At 37.1% G+C, this 26,168-nt stretch overlaps 1 protein-coding gene across 2 annotated transcripts in view; it reads left to right on the top strand.

The window, feature by feature from the left end:
• The window catches only part of LOC110157973 (vitamin D3 receptor A), a 90,982-nt gene that overhangs the window by 33,430 nt on the left and 31,384 nt on the right, over positions 1-26,168 (top strand). Inside the window, exons 1-3 of one of the 2 annotated variants that reach the window (XM_020922385.2) lie at positions 4,908-5,148; positions 19,677-19,824; positions 22,326-22,456. In XM_020922385.2, the coding sequence (XP_020778044.1) occupies positions 19,679-19,824; positions 22,326-22,456 (277 nt within the window). In that variant the 5' untranslated portion in view covers positions 4,908-5,148; positions 19,677-19,678. Of the gene's footprint in view, positions 1-4,907; positions 5,149-19,676; positions 19,825-22,325; positions 22,457-26,168 lie in introns of those variants that run through there. The other variant, XM_020922384.2, reaches the window with a different exon arrangement.

Raw genomic sequence — 26,168 nt, 5'->3', positions numbered from 1 at the left:
TAACATTTCGAAGAAGAAGAAGATTGAAATACACTAATACATTACACAAGAATCTCATCAATTTCAGGCCATGTTTATGGAGATTACACTCCATTTTTCTGAAAAGACAGGATATTTTGTTCTTTTCAGAGGACACCCTATTATCTATATAAGTGCAGCCTTTGTGATTTGAGAACCCACTCCAATTGTAATTTCCATTCTATTGTGATATATTAGGATTGACTTGATTTATATAGTAAGATTTCTGCTCCCTTGTTACGTCTATACCAACTCTTATTGACTGATGATAAGGATGAAAACATCAAACTGTTCCTTTGGAGTGTGTCACCAGTGCTGTACTTTTATGAGAGCTCCTGGCACATAGATGAGATGTAAAAATAGCTGTCCTGTTTGGTGAGTGCCAGTTTGAACTTTGCTTTGGACTATCTGTCCTTGGACTAATGATACGCTTTTATGACGGTAGACTTTTTTATTCTGTGTTGATCAAAACAAGACGGTTTCATCGTGATCATAATCTGCCATAATGATTTTACGGTGCAGTGACAGTATCGACACCAATTCTGCAACAGCCTCCTACAGCTCTGCTCAAACACAAGAACACATTTGTACCATAGTCCATACAGCTGTCAATCATCAATATTGTCTTTGCACTGTTTCTCCTTATGACCTCTTGTATATAGCTAAGATATTTATTTTATATATTATTTTTACTTGTCAGATAGTTATATAATTATGCCTTATTTGACACCAGTCTCTTGATATTTTTGCTACTTATTTAGAATTTATTAGAGGTGTAACGATATCCAAGGCTCACGTTACGAAATTGTATGAACCTCACAGTACGATATTTACTGCAATATCATGGCAAAGCTCACGATATGGTGGGGAGACTCACGATTAGGGATGTAACAATATCCAAATCTCTCTGTGTGATATTTTCATGATAAACATCTCACGGTACGATATTTATTGCGATATTTTGTGGAGACCAACAAAACTGTTATTACGCTACTTTTTCCTTTTAAAATGCCTTGACAAGACTTAATCCAAAGAACTAAGACTTAAAAGTGCTTAGAACTGTTATTTCTTCATGTCGTCTACACTAAAATGGAGCAAAGGATCATGGTCTATGTAGTTCCCATCGTTTTTAGCCATTGCTGCACCATAACTCTTAATTTAAGCAAAGAGACTTGTAATTCAATATACTGTGATGGTCCATGATATTATTGTGAGAACTTTGACAATACGATATCACGATATTTCGGTTATTGTTACATCCCTAGAATTAGCATTTTTATTTTTGCTCTTTGTTATTCTAATATCATATGATGTGTGAGCTACTGTCTCCAAGTAATTTCCCTTGTGGATCAATAAAGGTAGTCAAAGTTTAAGTCTTCTAACATAAGCATATACGACCTGTAGTCTGCCATTATCCCGCAGCAGCTTTGCACATTCTTGCTAAATGAAGGGAATTATGGGTTGTAAACTTCTGTAACCTTTTTGTTTTGACAGTGGCGGGGACTAATGGCATCAGACGTGCGCTGTAGGGTGTGCGTTTTGTGCAGGTCTGCTCGCCCAGAGGGTATTTTGTGTCTCAGGTTCCCACTTACGATCGGTGTTAATGTTTGTTTCTATTCTGTTCTTCTATTGTTGTAATTGTGTCATATTTTTAGACCTGATTATACCATCGCAGCTGCGTACTTGAAGGCTTGTGAAGAAGGAAGGTTCTGCATGGACATATTTGCGTGTTATTTTAAAAAGTGGTATTGACATTTGGGGTGGATGATATTGACAAAAATCCATATGGAAAATCACGGTAACGATATAAGACAATAATAAGTCAAATGCTGAAAAAAACGTATTGTGCTTGCGTCTCCTATATATTTATCATCTATGATGCCCATGGATCATTTTGTTATATTTTAGGCATTCTAAATTGCAATATTCATCTAAAATGACTTAATAAAAGAAACAAGTCAGCCGACTTTCTGTGGTACCCAGTGCCGTAAAGGTCAGTACAACAAAGAACCGTGTAACTCCTATGGTTAGCGGCAGATCACACTGAGTAGCAGATTGTTTTTCATGTATACCATTGGGTCGAATCCTACGGCTAAATAATGCAAAAATAAAATAGGAGAACGAAGTGAGTATAGAACAGTGGCCAGATATAAAAAAAGAGTTGATTGGCAAAATGATGTCTTGAAAATAAGTAAACTTGCACGAGTTCCTCTAAACACAACTATAACATGGCTAAAAACTCTGAGAAAGCAAAGAGAAAAATATGTACTGTAAAATTATCAACAAAAATGTAGTATACCCTTATTTGGAAAACTTTAATCAACTCTTTGTGCACAGTTTTTATAAAGTGACTCAATATATTTTGCATTCACAATATTACTGCGATTTAGATAATTTCCCCTCCTCTTGCTGTCTCTTTCTTCTGTGCCTTTTTTATTGTACTTTGAAAATTATATTCATTCGTTTTCAATTAAAAACGGACAAAACAACTCCAGAGTGAGTTACAAAAGTTTATGAACAACACCAAAACTATCTGAATACACATGATTGAGCCAGATGGATGACTACAGCATCTAAAATCCAGGATAGGCTCTTTGTTCCTGCCAAATTTTGACCGTAAGTTTCGCAAGAGAAAAAGTGAGTCACCAGACTAGTAAACGTTGTATTGATCAGGTTTGGTAACATAGCGTAAAATGTAGCTACAGTTTCCTGCTGAGAAGACGGCAGTGAACAATCGAGGCTCGTTGTCAGCTCACAGCCAGAAGAAGGTCCTGAAATCGATTTCATGTTACAATAAAAGTGTTGAGTTTATGTGTTGTGCTTATGTTTTTAAGTTTAGATACAAGATTTGAAACACAACCATGAGCTTTAATTTAAAATATTAACTTCTAATTAAGAGTTTTACATGAGCCAACGGAGACAGTGATCATTTCAGCCAGTGATTCACCACACTGCAATTTAATAATATGCCTGTCAATAAGAAAATACCATATTAGATCTGCAAGATAGCAATCAGATCAAAATTGGAATTTTAATGGGCACAATTAGCAAATCACAAAATATGCAATTTTTTAAGTACCCCACTATTTCCTGCTTAAACGACGAAATATCCTGTTTTATTCTACATAAAAATTGCTAATCCTGTAGTTAAAATCTGTACAAACATTTTCTGAAATGTGATTCTTGTCAGCTCATATTTCAGTCTTTTTTGTCAGTTCTTCTGGACAAGTTCAAAACGTGAGCTTTGAGCAGAACTATTGTTACATAATTGCAAATCTAATCCCAATCCCAGTGCTTGCCAGAAAAAATTGCAATTAGGTATTTTTCCTAAATTGTATAGCCCTTAAATATGCACCAGTCCACCTTTTTCAATTCCAATAAACACGGTTATCTTATTACACCAGAGATCCAAATGTGTTATGCAACTTCATAACTTCAGAAGAACTTAATATTAATAAAAGTAAAAAAAAATATGAAACGTTCTAGGCCAAAATCAACCTGCAAATGATCTTATTACACCCAATTATAGAACCAGTATTGGTATTGTTGCATTTCTAAGTTAGCCCTACCATTTGAAGCAATAATCAGACACAGAATTAGCTTTTTCAACCCTCTGCATGTCATATTTTAGTTGGAAACGTGGAAGTGTTGGAAACCTCTTGAAGCCAATGGAACACTGGATGAGGCTTTGGTGATGTTATCCATTCATCTATTGTCTTCTGCAGAACATTGGATTTTCTGTGCCCATTTTTTCTTTCTTTAGATCACCCCCAACCATGGAATTGGTTCAGTTTAGTGAGTTACAGCATTTATGCCTGTTGCAAAGCTCTGTCACGATAGCAAAATTGAAAGTACGATATATTTCTGAAGTAAATATAGATGATAAACAATAATACTGAAACTACTTTATGCCACTTGCAATAATACAAGAGCAGATTTAAACCACACAATTCCAAATCTACAATATTGTTAAAAACATCAGCATTTCCTGAAACAGTATAGCATTTAATTTAACTATTTCCACGATGACAAGCAGGTCACAACATCAACCCAAGTTACAAGAAGTAGAGAAGTGGACCTGTTTAGGATAATCATGCATTTTGCGGCAGTTTTCAGAAATATCCCGGACATCCCAGGCAAATCAATAACATCACCATGGAGACAAGCAGATAGCAGACCCTCCAACAGAAAAGTTACACAGTGCACCTTTAAATTAGCCTGATTCATCAGCTGGTTTCACTTCGTAGAAACCGTCTGACCTCGCAGCGTTAGAATTTGTTCGCTTAACAGTGGGCAGGTACTTTTTTTATTTAATAAATTGCTGCTATTTGGTCATGACTTATGCAATGCGCTGCTAACGGGGCAAAATGGTATATTAAGCTTTTCCCAAATCCTTAAGGAAGAAGGGCAATAACGTCTTTCAACTTGATAAAAGTCACCAAACATTGTCTTTGTTCCGGCTTTAAATCTCAAAATGTATGACTCTTCGCTGATTGGCTGGTGTGAACTCGCACTTCCTGGGTTTTTGCGAACCATCTAGTGTATTCCGATTCCTGAGGGAAATAAAATTGAGTGGAAGCACTAGGTGGCGCCAGCCTGGATACCTTTTAAATCTTATCATACAGCCAAAAAATAACCAAAAATCTCCCAGTAGTGCAAAGAAAATGTACACATGATTAATATGAAGCCCCAACAAATTTTCTTCCAGTTTTTATATATTGAACGATAAATCGATATTGTAATTATCGTGCCAGGCTCACTGTTGCCGTGGACGTGCCGGTTGCCAACTGTGCATTCTGTCAGACCTGTCCCAGATGCTGCTCCGGTGGAGTTTACCCAGTTGACCCCAATTATCAGGTTAAACATTAGCCTGTACGTGGTAGAGTGCTGGCTGTGGACTCTGGCTGTAGTACTCTGCAGTGACTCATGCATGGTGGAGAAGAATACCCAACGGTAGGAAGCTGTCGTAGTGGGAGTGAAGGTGTGAAGCCATTGTGAACAGCGCTGGGAGTATCAAAGAATAGAGGAGAGGAAGGAAGAGCTGTGATTAGCTGCACTGGAGAGGATTTCTGTTTAATTTGTCCACGGTGGAGAGCTTTCACTAGCCCAGAGCCCGGAATGGAGCGCAAGGTTAGTCAGTTCTATTTTCTGTTTTGTTCCATGGATGTGATCGGTGAGTTATTTTGATGTTGTGATGCAAGTACTTTTCATAATCTAGTTATAAAGATAAGAGATGCAGCCCTCGTAAAATACTCAAAAGCTGAGGCTAAAATTGTAATAACCGTTGCCTTGTGATTTAAAAAAATGTTTGGAATGTTAACAAAAAGGGAATTCCAAAGTCATTGCCATCTCATGTTACTATTTTTCCTCAGCTCATCACATCCATTTAAAATATATGGTTATCCTAATATTAGCTGTAACATTATCACTGTATAATATGATACTGTGGATTGAGCTAGAAAGATTTATACAAATGACAGCTTTTGCCAAGATTATGGGTTGGCTCCAAGTTACTGGGGAACATTAGACAGTGAGGTATTGTGTAAGTGTCATTTGCATAATTTTACCCCTGAACATAATATTAAAGTTGTAGTTATCATTTTATTATTTAGTGAATATTTCAGATATTGAGTTTGTTGCATTTTATGTTGAAGAACCAAGCTGCTTACTACACGTTCTGTCTGTTCCAAACCTTGTTACATAAAGTGGTTGGCAACCAAGGAAGCAGCCTGTACATGCAATTTTTTTTTTAAATTTTGTAGCAAATGAAATTGAAATTGTTGTCGACTCTCTTTCAAGGCGATGTCAGAAAGTTTTTTTGAACATGTGTTTGAACGATACCACTGTGTTTTTGCCCTGAAAGTGACCTGGCTAATTGTTCTCAGTAACTCAAAACATAAATAATTTCTCTTTTCTAATACAGCATGGTTAATTTACTAAATGTGTAATTGTTGTCATAAATGTGCTCATCCAATAAAGATATTATACAGCTGTTTTGTTTATAATAACATATTAATGAAACTGTTCTCTTGAGAAAGTATGACTCACCAGCTTGATTAGACCTAAATGGAAATTGACATGCAATTCACTGAAGCAGGTTTAGCTACAGTGGCATCAACAACAATTATCTGTTATTGAGAAATATAACTTGTAAAATCAAATATAAACCAATACAGTCTACTTCAAGTATGCTGTCTGGTTGTATTCTGAACTGTATTCTGAAGAGCTTTCTACAGATCCTTGGTCGCTGAAGTATTCTAGAGTTACACAATGCCATGTTTGCTCAGCGTAGCTTTCATTTAATGATTTATTTTAAGGCTTGTTTATCAGGAACTTCAAGTGACATCTTGTTTTTGATGCTCATACATAAGGATCTGTGTACTTACATTGCACTGATTCACTGATTCTTCCCGTGCACCCAACCAAACAGTACAACTGTGATGGTGTTTATTTAACAGTCGTATAAACTTATCATCGGAACATCAAGAGTATGCCAGATTCAGAAAATACTGGCACATACAAGTGACAATTTTGCAGATTTATAGAAAGCAGATTGTCGTTCTTCAAAGAGAAACCAGTCATCTAAGCCAAACTTTCTCATCTCATTTCTCTTCAAGAGCCACATATCAAAACACACAAAGCAGAGAGCAGATCGATCAAAATGAGCCAGCAGACTTTTGTACTTAGATTCTCAAAATGGCATACAAACTATTTGATATTGGCCTCATCAAGGTAGATTTGAAAATTAAATAAAATGCTGTAGAAAGTACAACTTAAGGTAATATGGGCCAGTTCAAATGATTACTAGTCAAGAATTGCCTGAAATATGATAACCCTTTGAAGCTATTTTTAAAAGTCCAGATCTACTGCATATTATCTAGGGATGCACAGATTCAGCTTTTTCAGTTTCAATACCGATGTCGATACTATGGCTTTAATTATCTGCCGATATCCGATATTAACCGATACCAATGTAGGGTAATAAAATGCCATTTCTTTTTCTCAAAACACAGCTAACTTATTACAGAAGTGGAATTGTTATTTATCCAGCAAGTAACAACTAAACTGTCTTGTATAAATAAAAGTTCAAATGTTATGAGACTTTCCAGGCCAAAATCAGCCAGTAAATAGTCACATTACATCCAGTTAAAAGCCCAACCAAACCAATATCACAGAACCAATACCCGATCCTGCAAATTTTCGTGGATCCCCTCCAATATTCTGTACCATTATCACTATCTGTGCGTCCCTAATATTTTCACATAAAAGTAGAATGTGAAAATGACCATGCTTGCCCACTTATGTTTCACATTTCTTGTTTGCAACACCTAGTCTGCCCCATTGAAATAATCATCGATCGCTTCTGATTGAGCCGCATGTATTGACTCTTTCTTATGTGCTGATGACTGTCTCAGTAACAAATCATTACAATCACTGAAGACCAACTGAGATTGCAACAGATCGTAATCATTTATGTTTTAGTAGAGATAATGTTCATCTTTGGATAAGAGTGTAAAAAGTGAGTTGTTTGTTCCGTCTTGAGATCTGCCGAGGCCTCTTGATGTAATAATAGAGCGAATTTGGCACTTGGTTTAACACATGGATTCCTAATTAGTTGACATTAAGGGGAGGGATGGCGTGAATCCAACAATGGCAAGGTTAACCTGATCAAAGCACAGAGAAGCAAGATCAGTTGTGAGAGCTTAACCTTGGGCTGCTCTGGAAGTCCACGCTTGTTCATTGAACCATCCCATACACTATAGCTGCTATTGGTAAATAGAATGTGCTGTGTTGTATCTGTAAAAAAAAGATTGTTGGTTTCAGTTCCTGTTCATGTCAGTGGGACTTTTTGGGTTATAACCAGGTCATAATGTTCCCTTGGGTTTTAACCAGGTCATAATGTTTTGTTTCTTAATTCACAAAGGCGCAAAGTAACCTGTGCAGTTGGTTGTCTTGTCCTGAATGCCCTCAAATCACGCTGTTCCAGTTTTCCCTGATTAACTTGTAACCAAACAAAACATCGTAGCTTCCTGTACAAATCATAAACCGTCATTGGACTTGAGATCGCGGATACAAGCGCTCGAAATTAGTTTCCTTCCCAGGGTGGCTGGGTGCTCCCTTAGAGATAGGGTGAGGAGCTCAGTCACACGGGAGGAGCTCGGAGTAGAGCCGGTGCTCCTCCACATCGAGAGGAGCCAGCTGAGGTGGCTCGGGCATCTGTTCCGGATGCCTCCTGGGCGCCTCCCTCGGGAGGTGTTCCGGGCATGTCCAGGACACGATGGAGGGACTATGTCTCTCTGCTGGCCTGGGAACGCCCCGGGGTTCCCCCGAAGGAGCTGGAGGACGTGTCTGGGGTGAAGGAAGTCTGGGAGTTCCTGCTTAGACTGCTGCCCCAGCGACCCGGCCCCTGATAAGCGGAAGAAAATGGATGGATGGATCATTGGACTTGCTCAAAGCATTTCTGTGCTCAACTCAACATGCTGGTTGGTGCTAAATGTCTACTTTTGAATTGTCTTTCATGGTTCAGTTCCAGTTCTGCCAGCAGAGGGCACACTAACACCTTATCAGAAACCGAATTTCCACAAAAAATGGGAACAGTCAATATTTTCCAAACAACAGTATGCAATTACCAAAGCTTGTAATACACACACAAAATGTTTAAAGACAGCAATGAAAACAATGCAATCATTTCATGCTTCCTTTTTTATTGTTCCTGTTATCTTTGTTTGTTGTCATCACACTTGCTCTCAAGATGATGGTAAATGTTTCTAACAGCTTCCAGGATCAGGGCTGGTCACATGACTCCCTCAGGCACTTGTAAACGGAGAGGAAAATCTCAGACATGAAAACAGTTCAGTACCCTGCTGCTGCTGCTGCTCCTAAACGACAACTGGACTTTCCACATTTCCTCTTCTTTATTCCAGCTGCTCGTGCTTCCCTGCATTCTCTCGTACCGTCTTTTCTCTCCGTCCATTCCTCACTTCCTGCTCGAACTTTTTTCCTTCATTCCTTTCTTTACAAGTCTGCCTTTGTATGTCTGTCCATCTGTCCGTCTTTCCCTTTGGCTCCGCCCCTCACTCTCCGCTCGTTTTCATCCTTCGTCTCAAAAACAAGGTCTAAAGTTCAGAGACGGTACTTGTGAATTGGGAATGTTGCGCTCTGCCAAGCCCTGGTCACCACACGTTTCAATATTACATCATAAGGAAGGAATCTTAAATCAGGTTGTTCTGATTTTGAAGAAAAGTCAAAAGACAAAAGTAACACATTTTGAGTTTTGTTTTGCAGTAAATGAAGTGCCTCAAATGTTTTCTTTTACAGTTCATTAGTAGATCTAGTATTCTAGTATATATCTGTAGAACAACCTTTATTACTCCAGGGTTTATTTTTACTAATTCCAAAATATGGGCTTTTACAAATTTTTATTATATTTTTTCCAGTTTATCAGTTAATTATATTTGTGGTATATGTTTAAAAAGTATGATTCTTTCAAAATTCACAAGAAACAAATCCAAGAAAACAGGATCTTTTCTTATTTGCAGAGGAAATTGTGATTTTGATTCGACAGCAACATATGGTGCGGCCCCACAAAAAACAATATATTTTTTCTGTTGACGCTGCCCATTTATTTTGCTCTCGCCCCTACATCCTTTAGTGTTTACCACTTGTGTTGCCATGCGGTATCCTTCCATTACCATAGTATCCCGTTGCACAGCTGGCCCGTTTCCACGACTCCATGTGTGAATTATACATACATACGAGTGCATTTCCACCTGCAACATTCAGGGGGAAAGTGAGCAGAGTGAACACCTGCTGCTGCTTGGACCTCCTCTGCCTCCCCTTTGGCCTGTCATTAGTGTGTCTGTTTGGACTGTTTAGTACATGCACGAGGCACACGTATACTGTTACACATGAGTTATGGGCCCTGAGGTAAATAGGAAAATAGCTTGAGCTTGTGTTTAGGGGTGGGTGATATGTCAAAAAATGTGTTCCATCATTTTCTTGGGGCCAGACCGTAATTTTGTTTTTATTGCTATGTTAAAGTTGCAGTTTTAAAACACGAAAGAAAAAATAAATAAATAACCTAACCTTATGCATTCAGAGCATCCTAATTATTCACTTCACATAGTTTATTTAAGGTCTTTTTTAGGGATCCAGTACTGGAATCTGATATTGGCGGTCATACTGAAAAATTTGTTGGATCACATACCAGCTTCCAAATATCAGTCCTGCCGATATCTTTTTTTGGACATATAATCTGATGTAATGAGACTATTTACTGGTCGTTCTGCAGTTGAGAGCACAGCTACAATACACAGTTGAAACACAGTTTTTAGTCTGCTGTGGTATCAGCTGACATCGGGTATCAGCAAATACTTAAAGCCATAGTATTGAAATCGGTGTTGGAACTGAAAAGGCTGGATCTTTTTACAAATTTTGGAGGACCGGTTGTGTTCATAACAACTAACATGCTAACCACATGCTTCCTGATTCTCTGACAATAAAACTCTTAGAAGCAGACAACACACATTGACAGACAATATCGGGGCAAAGCAAATTTCACTCAAATACTCGGAAAGAATTCGGGCATGGGTCCTTAAACTTCTTGTAAAAAGAGGGCACTGAAGTCTTCTAGTTCTTCTGAAAGTTCACACACAAAAAGGTGTCTTTGTCTGAGCATAGAGCTGCATTCAAGAGAAAATGTGTGAATTGAAATATGACGATTTTTACCCAAATACCACATTATTACAGGGATTAGAACATGATTACATTTTTATCCATATTGACCAGTGGTACTTGTGTTCTTGTACTGTTTACCTGCTATAGTTACTGTTGGGTAGTTGAAAGTCTTGATAAGTAATTCATTGCAGTTTGCTACTGCTGTTAAAAGATAAAGATGTACTCTTTAGTTGTATTCTTTTGCAGTGTCTTCAAGTGTTTACAAAAGTGCTACATGAATAAAATGTAGGCTGTTATTATTGTTGCTAGTTGTTTTTTTTATTCTCTTGTTGATTAATAGTATAGACAGAGTTTTTTTGTCTTTCCTTTATGTCCTTACTTTGTTACCGTAGGTTATTTCCAGGCTTTTGACAAGTTTGCAAAAGACAAGTTAGTAGAAATGTTTGGGTTGGCCACTGTAACACATGCCCCACTCTCTAATTGGAACAGTAGATGGTGGATTGTAATAAATTACCAACACTAATAATCAAACACATTTTTTTATTTGATGGTTGCAAATTATGCAAATAAGCTAAACATTAACTAAATTACATGTGTTTTAAATGTAGTCATTCAAACTTTTTTTTCTTCTTTTGAAGTAGTTACTTTTATGCATCAGCTGATAAACTACTGTATACATATAGGCTAAAATTGAGTGTACATTATTTACACAAAAATACACACTGTTGGTGGTCCATATGATGTAAAATCTCCAAGTTTGGTATTTTCGTCCCTTATTTTCTAGCTTAAAATATTTCTTTTCCATGTTTTTTCGTGCCTGAATGGGGCATTAATCTCTGTCCAGAGTCACCCACAGATGACTCTGGCTGCGGTCTATACCTGTGGTCCGCCTTTAATTTCCGTAACACTCCACTGCATATCACCTCAACCAAAGAAAACGCCGACTTTGATCTCATGTCCCACACTGAGGTCCTGTTTCTCTGTGAGTTCGGCGTGTACTTTTGATGTTCCAGATTTATAGAGTAACACTGTCGCCATTTTCTCCATGAGCTATGAAGTTTGGGCTTAAGAATCAAGACAAACGAGGAGATAAAGTGCGTCGGAACTGGGCCTGGTGGGATTGTGGGTGTGCGTGTGAGACTGTAATGCGGCCTGTGCTTTGTTGTATTGTACTGGGCTGGAGTTTACAGTGGTCCGGTGTCGGGGAGGCCCAGTGCGAGGCAGCTGGTGGTAAAAGTAGGCCATGCGCCCCACCGTGCCGCCTATAGAATTAACCCCGGTGCAAAGCAACAGGCTCCGTTTCCTTCACAGTGGCCTCCTATACTTAGCCATATACAGGATGGGTAGTGCTGAACACCAAGTACCAAAAACTATGGGGAAGGACACTGCCTGGCCGGGACCCCACAAACCCAGGGAAATCAGGAAACTTTTGAGGGGGAAAAAGCACAAACAAAAATTCTAAGTCATCTGAATGAAAATAACAAGAAAACAAAACAACAAAGTACGTCCTGTATTTAAAAGTCGGGTTCCCTTTAAAAATATATTTTTGGGGGTGTATTTATACCATAATACCATTTTCTCTAAAACCTTACTCATTAATTAAGTATTATTATTTACATTATTTATTTATTTTTTCCCCTACAGTTGTAAATTTCATTCAGTGTTTCAATCTGAAACCTGAAAATATATGCTGAAATAAGATATTGATTTCATATCATATGTGGTCAATTTTCAATATACATTATATTGTATAGACTGTTGTTACAATCAATGTCTGTCATACTATATAATGAACAATTATGTATTTACTGTTCATATATAGCTGGTTTGTGAAAATGTCAACTTAACAATAGAAAAATGAAATCAAAAATCCTTAAAACCAGACCACCGAAGCATGGACCTGTTCTGAAAAAAACTTTAATAAAACTAATGAATGGATCAAAGCCCCTCCGCACTGTGAACCCGCATGTTAATGCAGACCACCCACTGCTGCACTGCTCACTGAATCCTAATCACAACTTTATTTACATTTAATAAGATGCCACATGCTAATTGCTCTATAATTTTGTTTTCAGGTTAGATTTGAGCTTTAATACTATTTTATTTTTATTTTTTTTTATTGAAAAAAAAAAAGAAAATAGTGCTTAATATGTATATTTATTATTGACCTTCTGACATTTTTTCTCGGGACAAAAGTAATGTAAACCACAAATGTAATACACAACGCTTTTTGCTGCGTCATGAAGCCACAACTGCTCAGAATAATCAATACTTTGACAGTAAACTTCATTGTCCTTAATGGAACATTCCATCATGTGGACATTTGGCAGGTATGAGCACACAGCACTATGTTCAGTATGGCTGTGTGCTTGCAGGTGGTCCTGTTGTTTTAACCCCTCCAGAGACTGTTGAAAAAGGAACCTCAGATTTATGAGAGCTCAAAGCCCACACTGCACATGGAGGTGGAAGTCACAGGATAAGCAACATGGAGGTTTATACAGCTCTTTGGACAGTGGAAACACTTTTGGACTGTACCGACAGCAACAGTTTTGTATCCTCAATGTAAAATTCAGAAATTTTTACAGTACAGAAGTGAAGAGCTGTTGGCGGGAATAGGGGGTAGGTGAAAACAGCAATTTTCTGTTATCTGGCCAGCCAAAACCTATGCTTGGACAAAAATTAACAAAGACTTGGGGGGTTTGAACCATATCCCGTCTCCTCGATTTCAGATATATGTGATTGACAGGAGGATTAACCAATCAGAAGTGTTCATGTCAAAACAAATATGACAAGTAAAAAAGGAAAATAACACAACATAGAGGACTAAAACAAACACAACACAGATTTTTGCAGAATCAATAAGCTGCAAACTCTTATTTATTTTAGGTAAAAGAAGTTATTTCATTCTCAGTGATAGAATTTTCAAGAGGTTCTGTATTTGAGAGAAGTTAGACCCTTCTGGATTCGAACAGAATGTAGAAGACACCTGACATTACGTTCAAATTCATCACTGTTATCCACTGTGATTGTCTTCTTGTCCTCTTGGATTGTGATATTGTTGAAAACCTGTAGCTCTTTCCATTCTTATAATACTAATGGGTTAGTTTTGCACTGTCCAAGCCTTTGAGATTGTCTAAGCGCTTTAATCAGTCACTGGTTGTATACTGAGATAAGCCCTCAAAACACTCATGTTCTCAGTGCGTGTCCTGCATGAAGAAGCTACAGGTGGTTCCGCTGAATGTCCTTTAGCACCTAAATATGACTGGCCTTAATCAGTTTTATAACTTTACACAAAGGGACTTCAAAGTATATTATTATATTGGGATATTAATCTTGGAAAGAGGGTGTGTAATTTGATAAGCAATTTCAATAACAATGCTGTGCCAAGGATAATATTTGCGTGATTGATATATTTCATTAAAGCTTAATTGTGAAAATTATGATGGCTTTTAGGTTGGAGCAGGGGTGAACTTAAAACTGATTTGGCCTATTAAGCTTCTGTGATGTGACATCACTTTTTTACTATCATCAGTTTGACTGAAGTAAACGCAAGAATCAATATGACTGACTTTTTATTACTACTTATTTAGAAGTTTCATTACAATTTTTTAATTTTTTACTCTTTGTTATTGCAATATAATGTAATGTGTGATCTACTGTGTCCATGTAATTTCCTTTGTGACTCAATAAAGTTTGTCTAAGTCTTAGTCTAAAAAAGAAGAATAATACGGTTAAAGCCTGGTTATGTTTTCTCCTGAAATTAAAAGTCATGCCAGTGCTAATATTGGTATAAAAGCAAGAATATTTGACTGCAACCAATCACTATGGCAACATGAAAATCCCCACTTTATTTTTTTATTTAAGTACAATGAAATGGTGTGGCTTTTAAAATTATGCTGGGATTTTTATCAGCTTGAAGCTTCTCTATACTCCATACACATACTGAAAAATAGCTCAAGACACTTTCTAGTATTTAATCTGGGTGATAAACAACTCGGCCTAAGGTTAACTGTTCTAGACTCTGTGGAGATATTATTGCTCTGCTTGTATTGTTCCACAGTATGGCATTAAAGTGATTTTCCTTGTATTCAGTTTCTAGTGTTGTTATTACTCAAGATGCTTTGAAAAATCATGCATTATTATTGTGAGTGGAGTCGCCTCTCTGTAGATCTGACCTGTAAACTCTATCATATCATCATTATGACATGCCACATGAGGGGACAGTCCAGACAAAGCAATTTCCATGGAAACAAAATAGTTGCGGACCCTCATCCAGAAAACCAACCAACCAGAACTACACCACTATGTTTTTTCTCTCTTCACTTTGCCATAACACAGCAGTACATCATTATGCAAAGTTGTACTTGTTTATCCTTGATTCATGTTTATTTCTTTTCTGACAGCATGTAGGTGTCTGCCTAAGGTCAATGCCCAGCCTATTGCAATCATTATTACTGACTCGATTGGGTTTAGCCATCAACATCGACCACCAGGGCTAAACAAAAAGTGTTGCAGAGTCTCAAGGTGGAAATCCTTCATGTTTCTGGTAGAAGAGCAAAACTCATAGAGATACATGAGTCAAAGCAAAGCTGAAAGTAGAGATAGATAGAGATGAGGCCGATATTTGGGCTTTGTAGCGTAATCAGCCTTAAATGTATGTATTTATTGTTGTTTATTTGAATAAGGACAGATACACAAACATATTAACAATTTAGTAATCTGATGCAGGTATCACAGTGTTTATAGACTTACCTCATTCACAGGACCATTCCCCAGAAGAGCATTTAAACTGTTCACTAGAAAACTGTGGGATTACTTTTACAAAAAGCAATAAATACAGTGAATGTGTCAAGAGAATTCCACACTCACATTTCACTCTTTCTCAGCCTCCTCTCTCCAGCATAGGCCGATGATTTATTATGGCCTAAAGAATACACACAAAGCTTTATATTAACACTTTAATACGGAGAGACAGCTGCACAAAACATGACTACACAGCTCTCTTAAACGTGTGTGGTAAAAAAAAAAAAAAAAAAAAAGATTGTGGTCAATCTCTAGTAAATTTTAATTACATAATTTGGGGAAAATAATCACAATTGGCCCCAAAATAGTTTATTGGCCATGAAAAAACATTGTTTGATCTCAAGCTAAAAAGTAAACAAAGCTCTGATTTGCACTTTTAGCTTTTATGTTTTATACCATATACACATTATTCTAATTTTGTACATTACACATTTTATGATCCACCTTGTTAGGGTATATAATTTACTTGTTGTTTGCATATAGAAAATATAGTACAGGATTCCACTAGAGAGGGATTTCAATAGAGATAGACCAATGTATTGATTGGCCGATACATTGGGCGGATATTTACCATTTTTAGCATATCGGTTACCTGCCTTAAATCTCCAGCAGTGGCCGATATTTTATTAGGCTCACCCAGCTGCATAAATATGCATAAATATTATACAAGTATCTATAAAGCTTAATTTGAACAATTTAGGTGGTACTGCAAAACAGCTCTCTTATCCAATTTGTAATAAAACAAAGTTGTGGATGAGTTTGTAGTGTAGATAATTTGGGGAAAATTATCAAAATCGGCCCAAAAATATCATGCACACCTTAATGGCCATCGATTTCTGTGGCTTCTAAACAATTGGCATCGTCATCAGCCATGAAAAAACCTACATCAGTCCATCTCTAGATTTTGTTACACTAAGTTCTCATTTAAGCATAATTTTCACTCCAAAACGCATATTAGACGAAAAGTTAGCAGTGTGATACTGAGAGAATAAATTGACCTGTCAGGCCTTTTCTGCGCACATTTTTTAGCTAGTCCATGAATAAATCTCTGTGTTAATTATGAAATAGTGCCACTGAAGAGAGAACATGCTAAATGGAAAACAGTACTATGCTCGGTAATTATCCACTCAGATCCTTGTAGTTTGTGTTATTAATCAGAAGCCCTAATGGATAAGCCTGTTGTGTTAGCCTTGATCCTTTTGCGCTGTTTTCTCGTATTGTTCGGCAGAGGCACTGATGAATAATGGTGAGGGTATTGTTTGTGTAACCTGAAATCACTGTTTATAACACGGCAGCCCTCATCCTCTTCTCTGTAAACATGTAGGCGCATAGGCTAGTTTAGACACAAACACTCACGTACAGATGGAGGCATTTTAAAGCACAGATTTATGCTCTTCTTTCACAAAATGCTATAAGTGAAAACATATGATATTTTTATTGTGTTGGTTGTCCATTCAAAAGCACAAAAGCACACAAAATGGACCACTAACCACTGTGAAGCAGATCTTTGCAATGAATCAAAAAGGCCAGCGAGCTCACAGTGTCTCAAAGCTTAGTCACTTTTTTATTAAAATTTTAAAAACATAAAATATACAACCTATTAAAATTCTAATAAATTTAAATAAAGACTGCCTGATTATTACTATATGTAAAATGCTTAAGTTTGTGGTGTTGTTTTAGTATTTGTTATGCCTCAAAATTAGCATTAGCATTAGCATTAGCACTGAGACAAAAAAAATTATCTAAAAGTGTCCTGAAGTAATAATTTTACTGTGTACTTTTTAACTTTTATGTTGTCAGAGACCTCCACCCACATCTTCGTGTTCCCCGCCTTTTCTTTAATTATTTATTCATTTTAGTGCAACTCAGCAAAAACCACACAGAGATAAAATTGTCTGGGAAGTCATGATGCTAACAGCGCTGTTTTGCACAGAGCCCATTTAAACTGAGATGGAGATGGGTTTTGTAATCTAGAGGACCACAGCCAGTCCTTTGTTAGAGGAAGGATGTGTTCGCACTTGCCCTTGTCTGGTCCCGTCTTCAGCCCAGTTTAATCCTGATGTAGACTTGGTTTGGTCTTGTTCTAGTCCTGGTTTAGCCCTAGTCTCATCCAGTTTGAGCTCTGGGATTAGACTCACACACCAGGAGTTTCATTCAGAAGTTGCGATGAGGGATAACGGGTTAAAACCACTTTATCTGTAATTTAGGTAATGGGCTATAAATGTTTGGGTTTTTTTTTTTTTTTTGCACCTGCCATAATTCTTGTGATATCACTTCACTATCAGAGCGAACCCCTACACTTTACCTGTTTCCTAACACCCATCCCTCTTCCTCACTCACTCCTCTCCTCTTCGCCATTCCCTTGTAGTTGTCCTACTTCCTCCTGTGAGCCGCTCGTGAGCGCCCTTCCTGCTGGGCCCCTCCCCCCCTTGTCCTCATTTGTCGGTGGTCTCTCCTCAGATAACCTCGCCCTCTCCATAGGGTTGCGTGCGTACAGATGTCTACTTTCAGGGCAAGGTTGAAGAAGCCCCACTAACGCTCTGCTTGCATCTCTCACAGAGCTGTTATTCTAAGATGATCTGTTTAACCAACCTGCAGGATCTGCATCTGTTTGGTGCAACACTTTTTTGATGTAGGACCAGTAAAATGTGTTACATGTATACACATCTGTGGCAATATTTTCTTTAGAGTTTGATTGCAAATGTACAGAGTAGTATTCAAATTTGTTTCTTGTTTCTTTACTCAAATTACATTGTCATCATCAAAGCTTTATTTTTTACATTGAAGTACACAGACAATAGTACATTGAAGTACACAGACAACCGCAATACAAAAATCAATAAGTAAATATCCTGTAGAGTCTCAGACACCATAAATCCTCATACTAGAAAAGTATCACACTGAGCTAAGTGCACTGTTGGTTAGTTTACGGTTACAATAAACAGTTTTTGTGCCAGTGCACAAAATATGTACCCAGCCCTTTGGCACTGATGAATTATTTCTCAAATTTACACCAAAAGGTGTCACTTTTCCACAGTACTGACCATGCACACTGCAGCCTTCTCTGGCTTTATTTTTATTGTGACAAATCCATAGAGCTAGCTGTAAACACATTATTCCCTTTCGTTAGCGTCGAATGTCTGATAGTTGTTTCGGGATTAGAGATCGACCAATATGGGTTTTTCATGGCCGATGTCAGTACTGAATGTTTAGAATCCAGAGCAACCAATGTTATCATGAGTTCTGCCAATATTTTTGGGCTGATATCTAGGGCAGATTTAAATTTTGTCCCCCAAATTATGTAATAAAAATGTACTAAAACTCACTTACAGCACTTTTTTCACCTCAGACCCATAAGAGATCTTTGTAGTCACATTTTCAGTTATCTATTTGCACTAATGTGTTCAAATAAAGCTTTAGGGGTAGTTTTACTATGCCTAAAACTAAGGCTGAGTTAATTAAAAACTCCAAATATAGTCCCAGTGTATAGACCCGATATATTGATCTGTCTCTACTCAGGATCTTGCCCAACCTATAGTAGAAAAAGTGCACATGGAAGTAGTTTTGAAGAGGCATAGACTGTATAGCTAGTGTTCCAAATAGGAAGTGGACATGGGGTCACGTCTGGCTCCTTCGACTTTACATTGAAAAATGATCACCCCTCTCTGTAACTGCAGCTGTGAGCCTCGTCATTTTGGTCTTAAAATGTTCGTATTAACGCGCTCTACATGATCTTGATGATGGTATAATTTACCAACTCACTGATCAGTTTTGTTTTCCTGCAGCCTGCTGATTTGTGTGTATCACCAGCTCACAGACACTCAGCTCTATGTCATTATTCATAGGCTGTATCCAGATGGCGCATGTTTGCTTCTGTGTAAGAGAAATGAACACTGTAAACTAATAATTCATCTCATACTATAACATGTCAATCATCTCTGCCGCAAGCCACAGATCCATCCTCTTCCATTAATTCTTTGACACTTTATCATTGTAATTTTATGAGCTTTGTCCTTGTGTCTGCCGAATTATAGGCTAGGAGTGATAGGGTTTCACTGAATATGCTAATGGACTGACACCTGTATTTATACACCGAGGGGAAATACTCACATCCACAACTGAAGCCAAAAGCAGAAGGAGAAAGATCTAAGCATCATTGGTGTGTTTTGTCTGTGCAGTGATGGAGCCCATGACGGTGACGACGTCAGTGGTCGGGCCGGAGGAGTTCGACCGGAATGCTCCCCGGATCTGTGGAGTGTGTGGGGACAAGGCGACAGGATTCCACTTTAACGCCATGACCTGCGAGGGCTGCAAGGGCTTCTTCAGGTGAGCTCTCTGAAACACGACAGTTTTTCACCTGTTTTTACCTTGGAGGGAAGGGGCTAGAGCTACTTTTATATAACAGAAGTGGCTGGGCATTTAATCAAATTAATTTGACTAATCCAGGTTTTTAATAATTTGCATAAAAAGTGCAAAATTGTGAAATTAAGGATTATGAAACAAGTTTACTCCTGACTTTCTTACTTCTAAAACAGTGTTTTTGTGCAATTACTATTAGATATCTATGCAAACATAATTTAGGGTGGTTTACAATTTCTTAAATAATAGTTTATGATGAGAATGAAAATGTAAAGAGGTTCCCCTGTTTGAAAGAATAGCAGTCCCTGCTCTGACTTCTATTAAAATGGATTAAAATCCTTTTGGCCATATCCCCCAGCCCTGCAGAGAGCTAATCCTGTTAGCAGTCGCAAGAAATTTAGTTGATATGATGGTGACACTGAGCCTAGATGGGGTACAGTATGACTATAAAACATAAATCCTTATACATTCATTAGTGCTCAAGGTTACTATACGTTTACAGTGCTAATGCTCTTGATGAATCAAATTATGGAGAATTTCTAAATCCCTTAGAGAGCTACTCATACTGCCCAAGATACTTGTTGGAAATCTCTGGTTTGAAAAATGGTAATCTTAACACCTGTTATTGTCAGTTACAGCAAGTAATTAATAGTTATAGCTTGAGGGGTTGTTAAAATACAAAGTATATTTTTTCAGAGTAGCTGTACTTCTATTTGAGTATTCAAGGTCAGTTCCGTAAAATAGACTCTATATTATCCATAACACATTTTAGACAAATTTAAACTGTGCCTGGACCGTACACTAATGAGTTGTGCAGTAGAGAAAATTGTGGGTGGTGGAGAAACTGATATATCAGAACAACTATGGAAGCCAAGAATGCAAAACTACTTCTGAATCTAAGATGAGTCTAAAAATAATAAAGTAAAATCCGAATGAAATATTTACTCTGAAAGCCAGTATAGTTCTCTAAGGAAAGGTACCAAATTTAAATATGATGTCCATAAACCTATTGGAATGTCATTTTTTAAATGCATACGTGGGTCGTCTTTGTTCCAATGGTCTTCTACTTTTACAGTAGCTTCTTGCATAATTTTAACCAATACAAATTTATACAGAAAAACTTCCTTCTCCTTGACATTTCTCAACTCCTCACAGAGCTCAGAACACATATTTAGGTTTGTTTTGGCTCTAATAAATAATAATAATAACACATTAGTCTTATATAGCACTTTTCCAGGTGCTCAAAGCTGCAATTTAGTGCATTATTTATTCACTCCATGAATAATGCATCAAACTGGTGGTAAGCTACAAAATTAGTGTTTCAGACAACATTACAGCTTTCTATGAGCCAATATTACTAAATGCATATGGGGCAGCTAAAATGTATAGTTAAATGGTATATTTTTTTACTAGGGATGTAACGATATCTAAATCTTTCGATACAGTATTTTAACAATATTCGTTTTACTTATCTTTGTCTTATCTTAACTTTGTGTAGGCTAACAAAAGTGTGGATATGCTACTTTTCAGTCATAATACATATAATTAAGATGTAAAAACTTTTAATATCAGTTATTTCATCAGGTAGATTGGACTGAAGCAGTGGAAAGGATCATGGTCTATGTAGTTCACTCTGTTTTTTAGCTGTTGCCGCACCATAACAATAAATTTAATCAGAGAAACTTGTAATTTGATATATTTTGATGAGACTTTTGACAATACAATATCACAGTATTCTGGTTATTATTATATCCCTAGCAAGCACTAGGGTAGAGTCACTGATCTAAATGACCAGGTTCAACATTTGTGAATTTACTTTTTGCATATTTCATGGGAAAGTACAGTGTCATCAATAGGGAAAACTGGCTCTTGCCTCCCATCAGAATATATATATATATACATCATCTCATTCTGTGTAAAATCCTTCAGTCATCCAAGTAGAATCCATGACAAAAGGAGAAATTCAATTTGTCAACTGGACAAAAAAATAAATAAATAACCTTTTGTCCAGCTGACAAATTGAATTTGTCCTTTTGCCATCGTGTCATTCTGAAAACCACCAATAACTTCATATGCATATGTTCTATTGATTCTAAGGTGGATTGTGTAACTTTTCTAGTGGAGGTTCTGTCAAATGCTTTTCTCCATGGAGATGTAGATGTTGCCTGGAATGTTTCACGGTATGATATTAAAACTTTCTATCTTTATGGAGACCAAACCAGACCAATATACAGGTCAGATCTGTGGAGAGGCAACCCTGCTCACAGTTAGAATGTCTGTTTTCCAGGTATTTTTGAGCTATAAAAGCACCTGTAATTTAATAAGGTACGATAAGGTAGAGCTGTTTTTAATGTCATACTGTGAAACCTTCCAGGCAGAGCAATGACATATCCATAGAAACAAGTAGGGACAGATCCCCAACCAAAAAGTTACATAGTGCACCTTTTAAAATATGTGTGCTCCTACAGACGCAGTATGAAGCGCAAAGCCAACTTCACCTGTCCCTTCAACGGGAGCTGCACCATCACCAAGGACAACCGCCGCCACTGTCAGGCCTGCCGCCTCAAACGCTGCATCGACATCGGCATGATGAAAGAATGTGAGTAGCCTCCTTCACTGTGGATAACTGGGAGTTAGATTTGACCTTTTGCCAATAGGGCTGGGAATCACAGGGTCCCTCACTATTCGATACGATACTTGATACATGGTTCACGATTTATCATAACATGGAGATATACTAGATACAATAATCAACATTTTGCTCATGATATTTATCAATATATCATTATTTTAAAGAACCAAATTTATTTTAACAACAGTATTTCTTTGTTGAACCACTACTTGTGCAAAGTCTATATGGAATAAACCAGTTGTATTAAAACAGTGAATATGTCAAGTGTAACAACAAGTTTCCTCTCTGAACAAACATCAAAATTGTTGCATTGTTATTAAATAAGTTAGTAAACTATACCATAAAATTCTCTTGGCAATGTATACATACAGCAGCCCACGATAAGGATACAATATCACCAAATTTAGTATCAGGATATATTGATATTTTGATATTTTAAGAACACCCCTAATTGGCACGATAGGATAGCTTTGTTTACTTCAACTTCACTTGTTACATAATTAGTAGTTTGTGAGGTAGCTCCTTTTATTTATCTATTTCTTATCTCAAATATGACAGTATTGTACATTTACAGATGAAGTGGAATGCTCATATTTTTATTTCACCCATATGTACTCAAGCTTATTAACACTATCACGGGCTATGGCATTGTACCAGATAGAAAAACAAAATTAAAAGTGATTTTTGACTCTAAAAAGGTTTGTCCTTGTACTGTGCCCGTGCTGATTCTCATTATTTCTGATTCAAAATTACAAAATAAGAACAATAAATAATAATAATAATAATATAATAATAATAATAATAATCAACAACATTGCTCCTTCCTTGCCATTGATTTGCATTCAAGCAGAAAATGCCTCACTACCTGACATAGACTGTCTGCCAGGATTATTGTCTGGGGGCCTCTGTTTTCCACCTGCCTAATCTAATATGTAAAGACCACCCAAAGGACAGTGGTCACCCAGATCGATTTCCAGTCTAAGTGGATCTGATCTGAGAAAGTGAGACAGGCTATTGTGGCTTTGCATGGACCATATGTTTATACCTTCCTCCAGCCAATCCTGCGCCATATAAGTTATTAAGTTCGATTTGCTGAATTGCTTTGAAATGTGCCTCAAACAAATTATAACACAAAAATAAGTAAATAGAAAAGGCATTACAGTGTCTGCTGTAAATGCAAGATGACTTCTTGTCTCTAAACATTCGCATTCAAGGTTCTATATTACACAAAATTGACTCTTGTCAGCTTTAAGCCCCATTATGATGCTGTTACCTCATCAAAAACATATCCGGAGTCGTGTTTTGTTTCATTCACACTTGTGTGAGTAACACTTTATTATTAATCTGGCTACATCTGTAAAGCTCAGAATGCAGTAGTTTTTAAGTTAGCACCTACCCTTTATCTTTGGTTCAGCAATTCTATGGCTGAAAATATTCAAACCATTCTAGTTAAAGTGTCTGGAGTTTAAAAACACAGGGAAGCATTACAAGTATCACCACATGACATAAAATGGAACAGAGTGTTTTGTTTGAGAGAAGAACTCAGTCTAAATATGCAGGATCTGTGTGTTAAACATGTGTGAATGAAACAAAATACAACTTCAAAAGACAACTGTTATGATCCAGCTCTCTAAAGTCAGGGAGGTAACAAAAAACAAGGTGAAAAATTGTATAGATTAAGTCATAATATAATGAACAGGAAAGTAAAAGGCAAAATAATAAAAGTGGTTTAAAACATACACAAAATAACTTAATCTTGTTATTTTGTTTCTTTGTTTAACAAATAACAAGTTTTGTGCCAAACTGTGGGTCACGTAGGTCTATAAAAAACAAACAAGTGACTAAACTAAGGGTCAGATAACACACAACTAAATCACGAGTGTCCCAAAATAAAGTCATATAAACCCACAAACAGAATCAAGTGACAAATAAAAAGACACAAAACAGATCTAAACTAGACTTTGCACAAACAAAGTCAGACATGTACTAGCACAAATCAAAGTGATTGACACAAAAGAGACACAGACACTAAATGACAAACTGACCTCAAAGACCAGCAGCCCTGAACAAGTCTGTCTGATCTGCTTAAATAGGAGGAGTTGGCTGCAGGTGAGGTGGGATTGGCCCGGTGTAGACATGCCCCACCAGTCAGGGACCAGGATCCAGCAGCCAACCAAGACCAGGCAGAAGAGCGGTTCACCAATCAGCTGCAAGGGCTCTCACTGCAGAAATTAGTATGGACAGCAAAAAAAATTAAAACACACACAAAACAAGATAGAGAACTGGAGGCCTGGGGCCATAACAACAACTTTTGATGTGGAACAACATTATAGCATAGATATGAAAATAGCAAAATATGGGCCTTTTTATTAATTAAGTTCTTTTTGTTCTTTTGTTTAGTCATATGTATGTATGTAATTGTCAAAACAGATTTTCTTCTATGCTTTTGAATTTTATCTTGAGCCTATATGCCACTGGAGCCAGCAGGTTTGTAACAGTAGGCATTTTGACACATACACAGTATTTCTGGCAAGCTTGTGTTAGGGATAGATATAAAAAGGGCAGAGGTTAAACTGAGGATGGTCAGGTGCTGAAAATGTTTTGGTTATTTTTATTATGCATTTTTTACACCAATAAATTATTAAGATATTTATAAATCAATTATTTAGTTATTTATAGGGATGTAACAATAGCTGAAATATCGTGATATCGTTTTCACACATAATTATAATAGTAATCACAATATATCGAATTACAAGTCTCTTTGGTTAAATTAAGTGTTATGGTACAGCAATAGCTAAAAAAAAAGACAGAGGGAACTACATAGACCGTGATCCTTTGCTCCATTTCAGTGTAGACTACATGAATGAACTGTTCTAAGCACTTTTGAGTTTTAGTTCTTTGGATTAAGTTTTGTCAAGGCACAACACAAAATATCGGAAAAAATATTGCACCAAGAGATTTGGGTATTGTTACATTTCTAATCATGAGCCTCTCCACCATATCGCGATATCACAATAAATCACACCGTGAGGTTCATACTGTGATGATATTGTATCATGAGACTTTGATATTGTTACACCTCTAGGTATAGAGGACAGAAGTCGTTTTCATATTTGACATATTTCACAGAACGACATACATTTTTTTAGTTTATCAATTTGTAATTTAGGATTTTCATTAAAAGTATATATATATGTGTTGACAAAGCCATATCACACCATAATAAAGCACCACTCAAATATATCACTGTTCTGTCTGCCAGTGAACCTACTACACCACTCTCTGTATAACTGCCTCTTCACAGGCGTAGAGTGGAGACGTCAGAGTTGTGCTGCAGTGATAGTGTTGATATTGTCTCCTCTGGTGTGTTGGTGAAGAGGATTAGATTCACAGGAGAGGGTCTGAACAGTTTTTCAGATGAACGCGTCCCTCCCTCCATCTCGTTCAATAGTCGTTTTGGCAAAGCTGTGCCTGTGGAGCTGCCCTCTACCTTCTCCTCTGCCTCACTGCATTTCACACCGGGGCTGCACATAAGCTTTATTACAGATATCCCAAAGTGTTACGAATATCTCGCACTCAATTTCACATCCTCCAACAGCTTAACCAGGTGAAGAGGCTGGAGTAATATATACACTTGGACTTCGACAAACTTTATTGATCCACAAGGGAAATTATT

Source organism: Boleophthalmus pectinirostris, unplaced genomic scaffold (genome assembly GCF_026225935.1).
Source record: "Boleophthalmus pectinirostris isolate CB_2022bp ecotype Guang Dong unplaced genomic scaffold, ASM2622593v1 HiC_scaffold_8, whole genome shotgun sequence".
In the NCBI taxonomy this organism is placed as follows: domain Eukaryota; kingdom Metazoa; phylum Chordata; class Actinopteri; order Gobiiformes; family Gobiidae; genus Boleophthalmus; species Boleophthalmus pectinirostris.
This window is presented reverse-complemented; position numbering and strand designations above follow the sequence as displayed.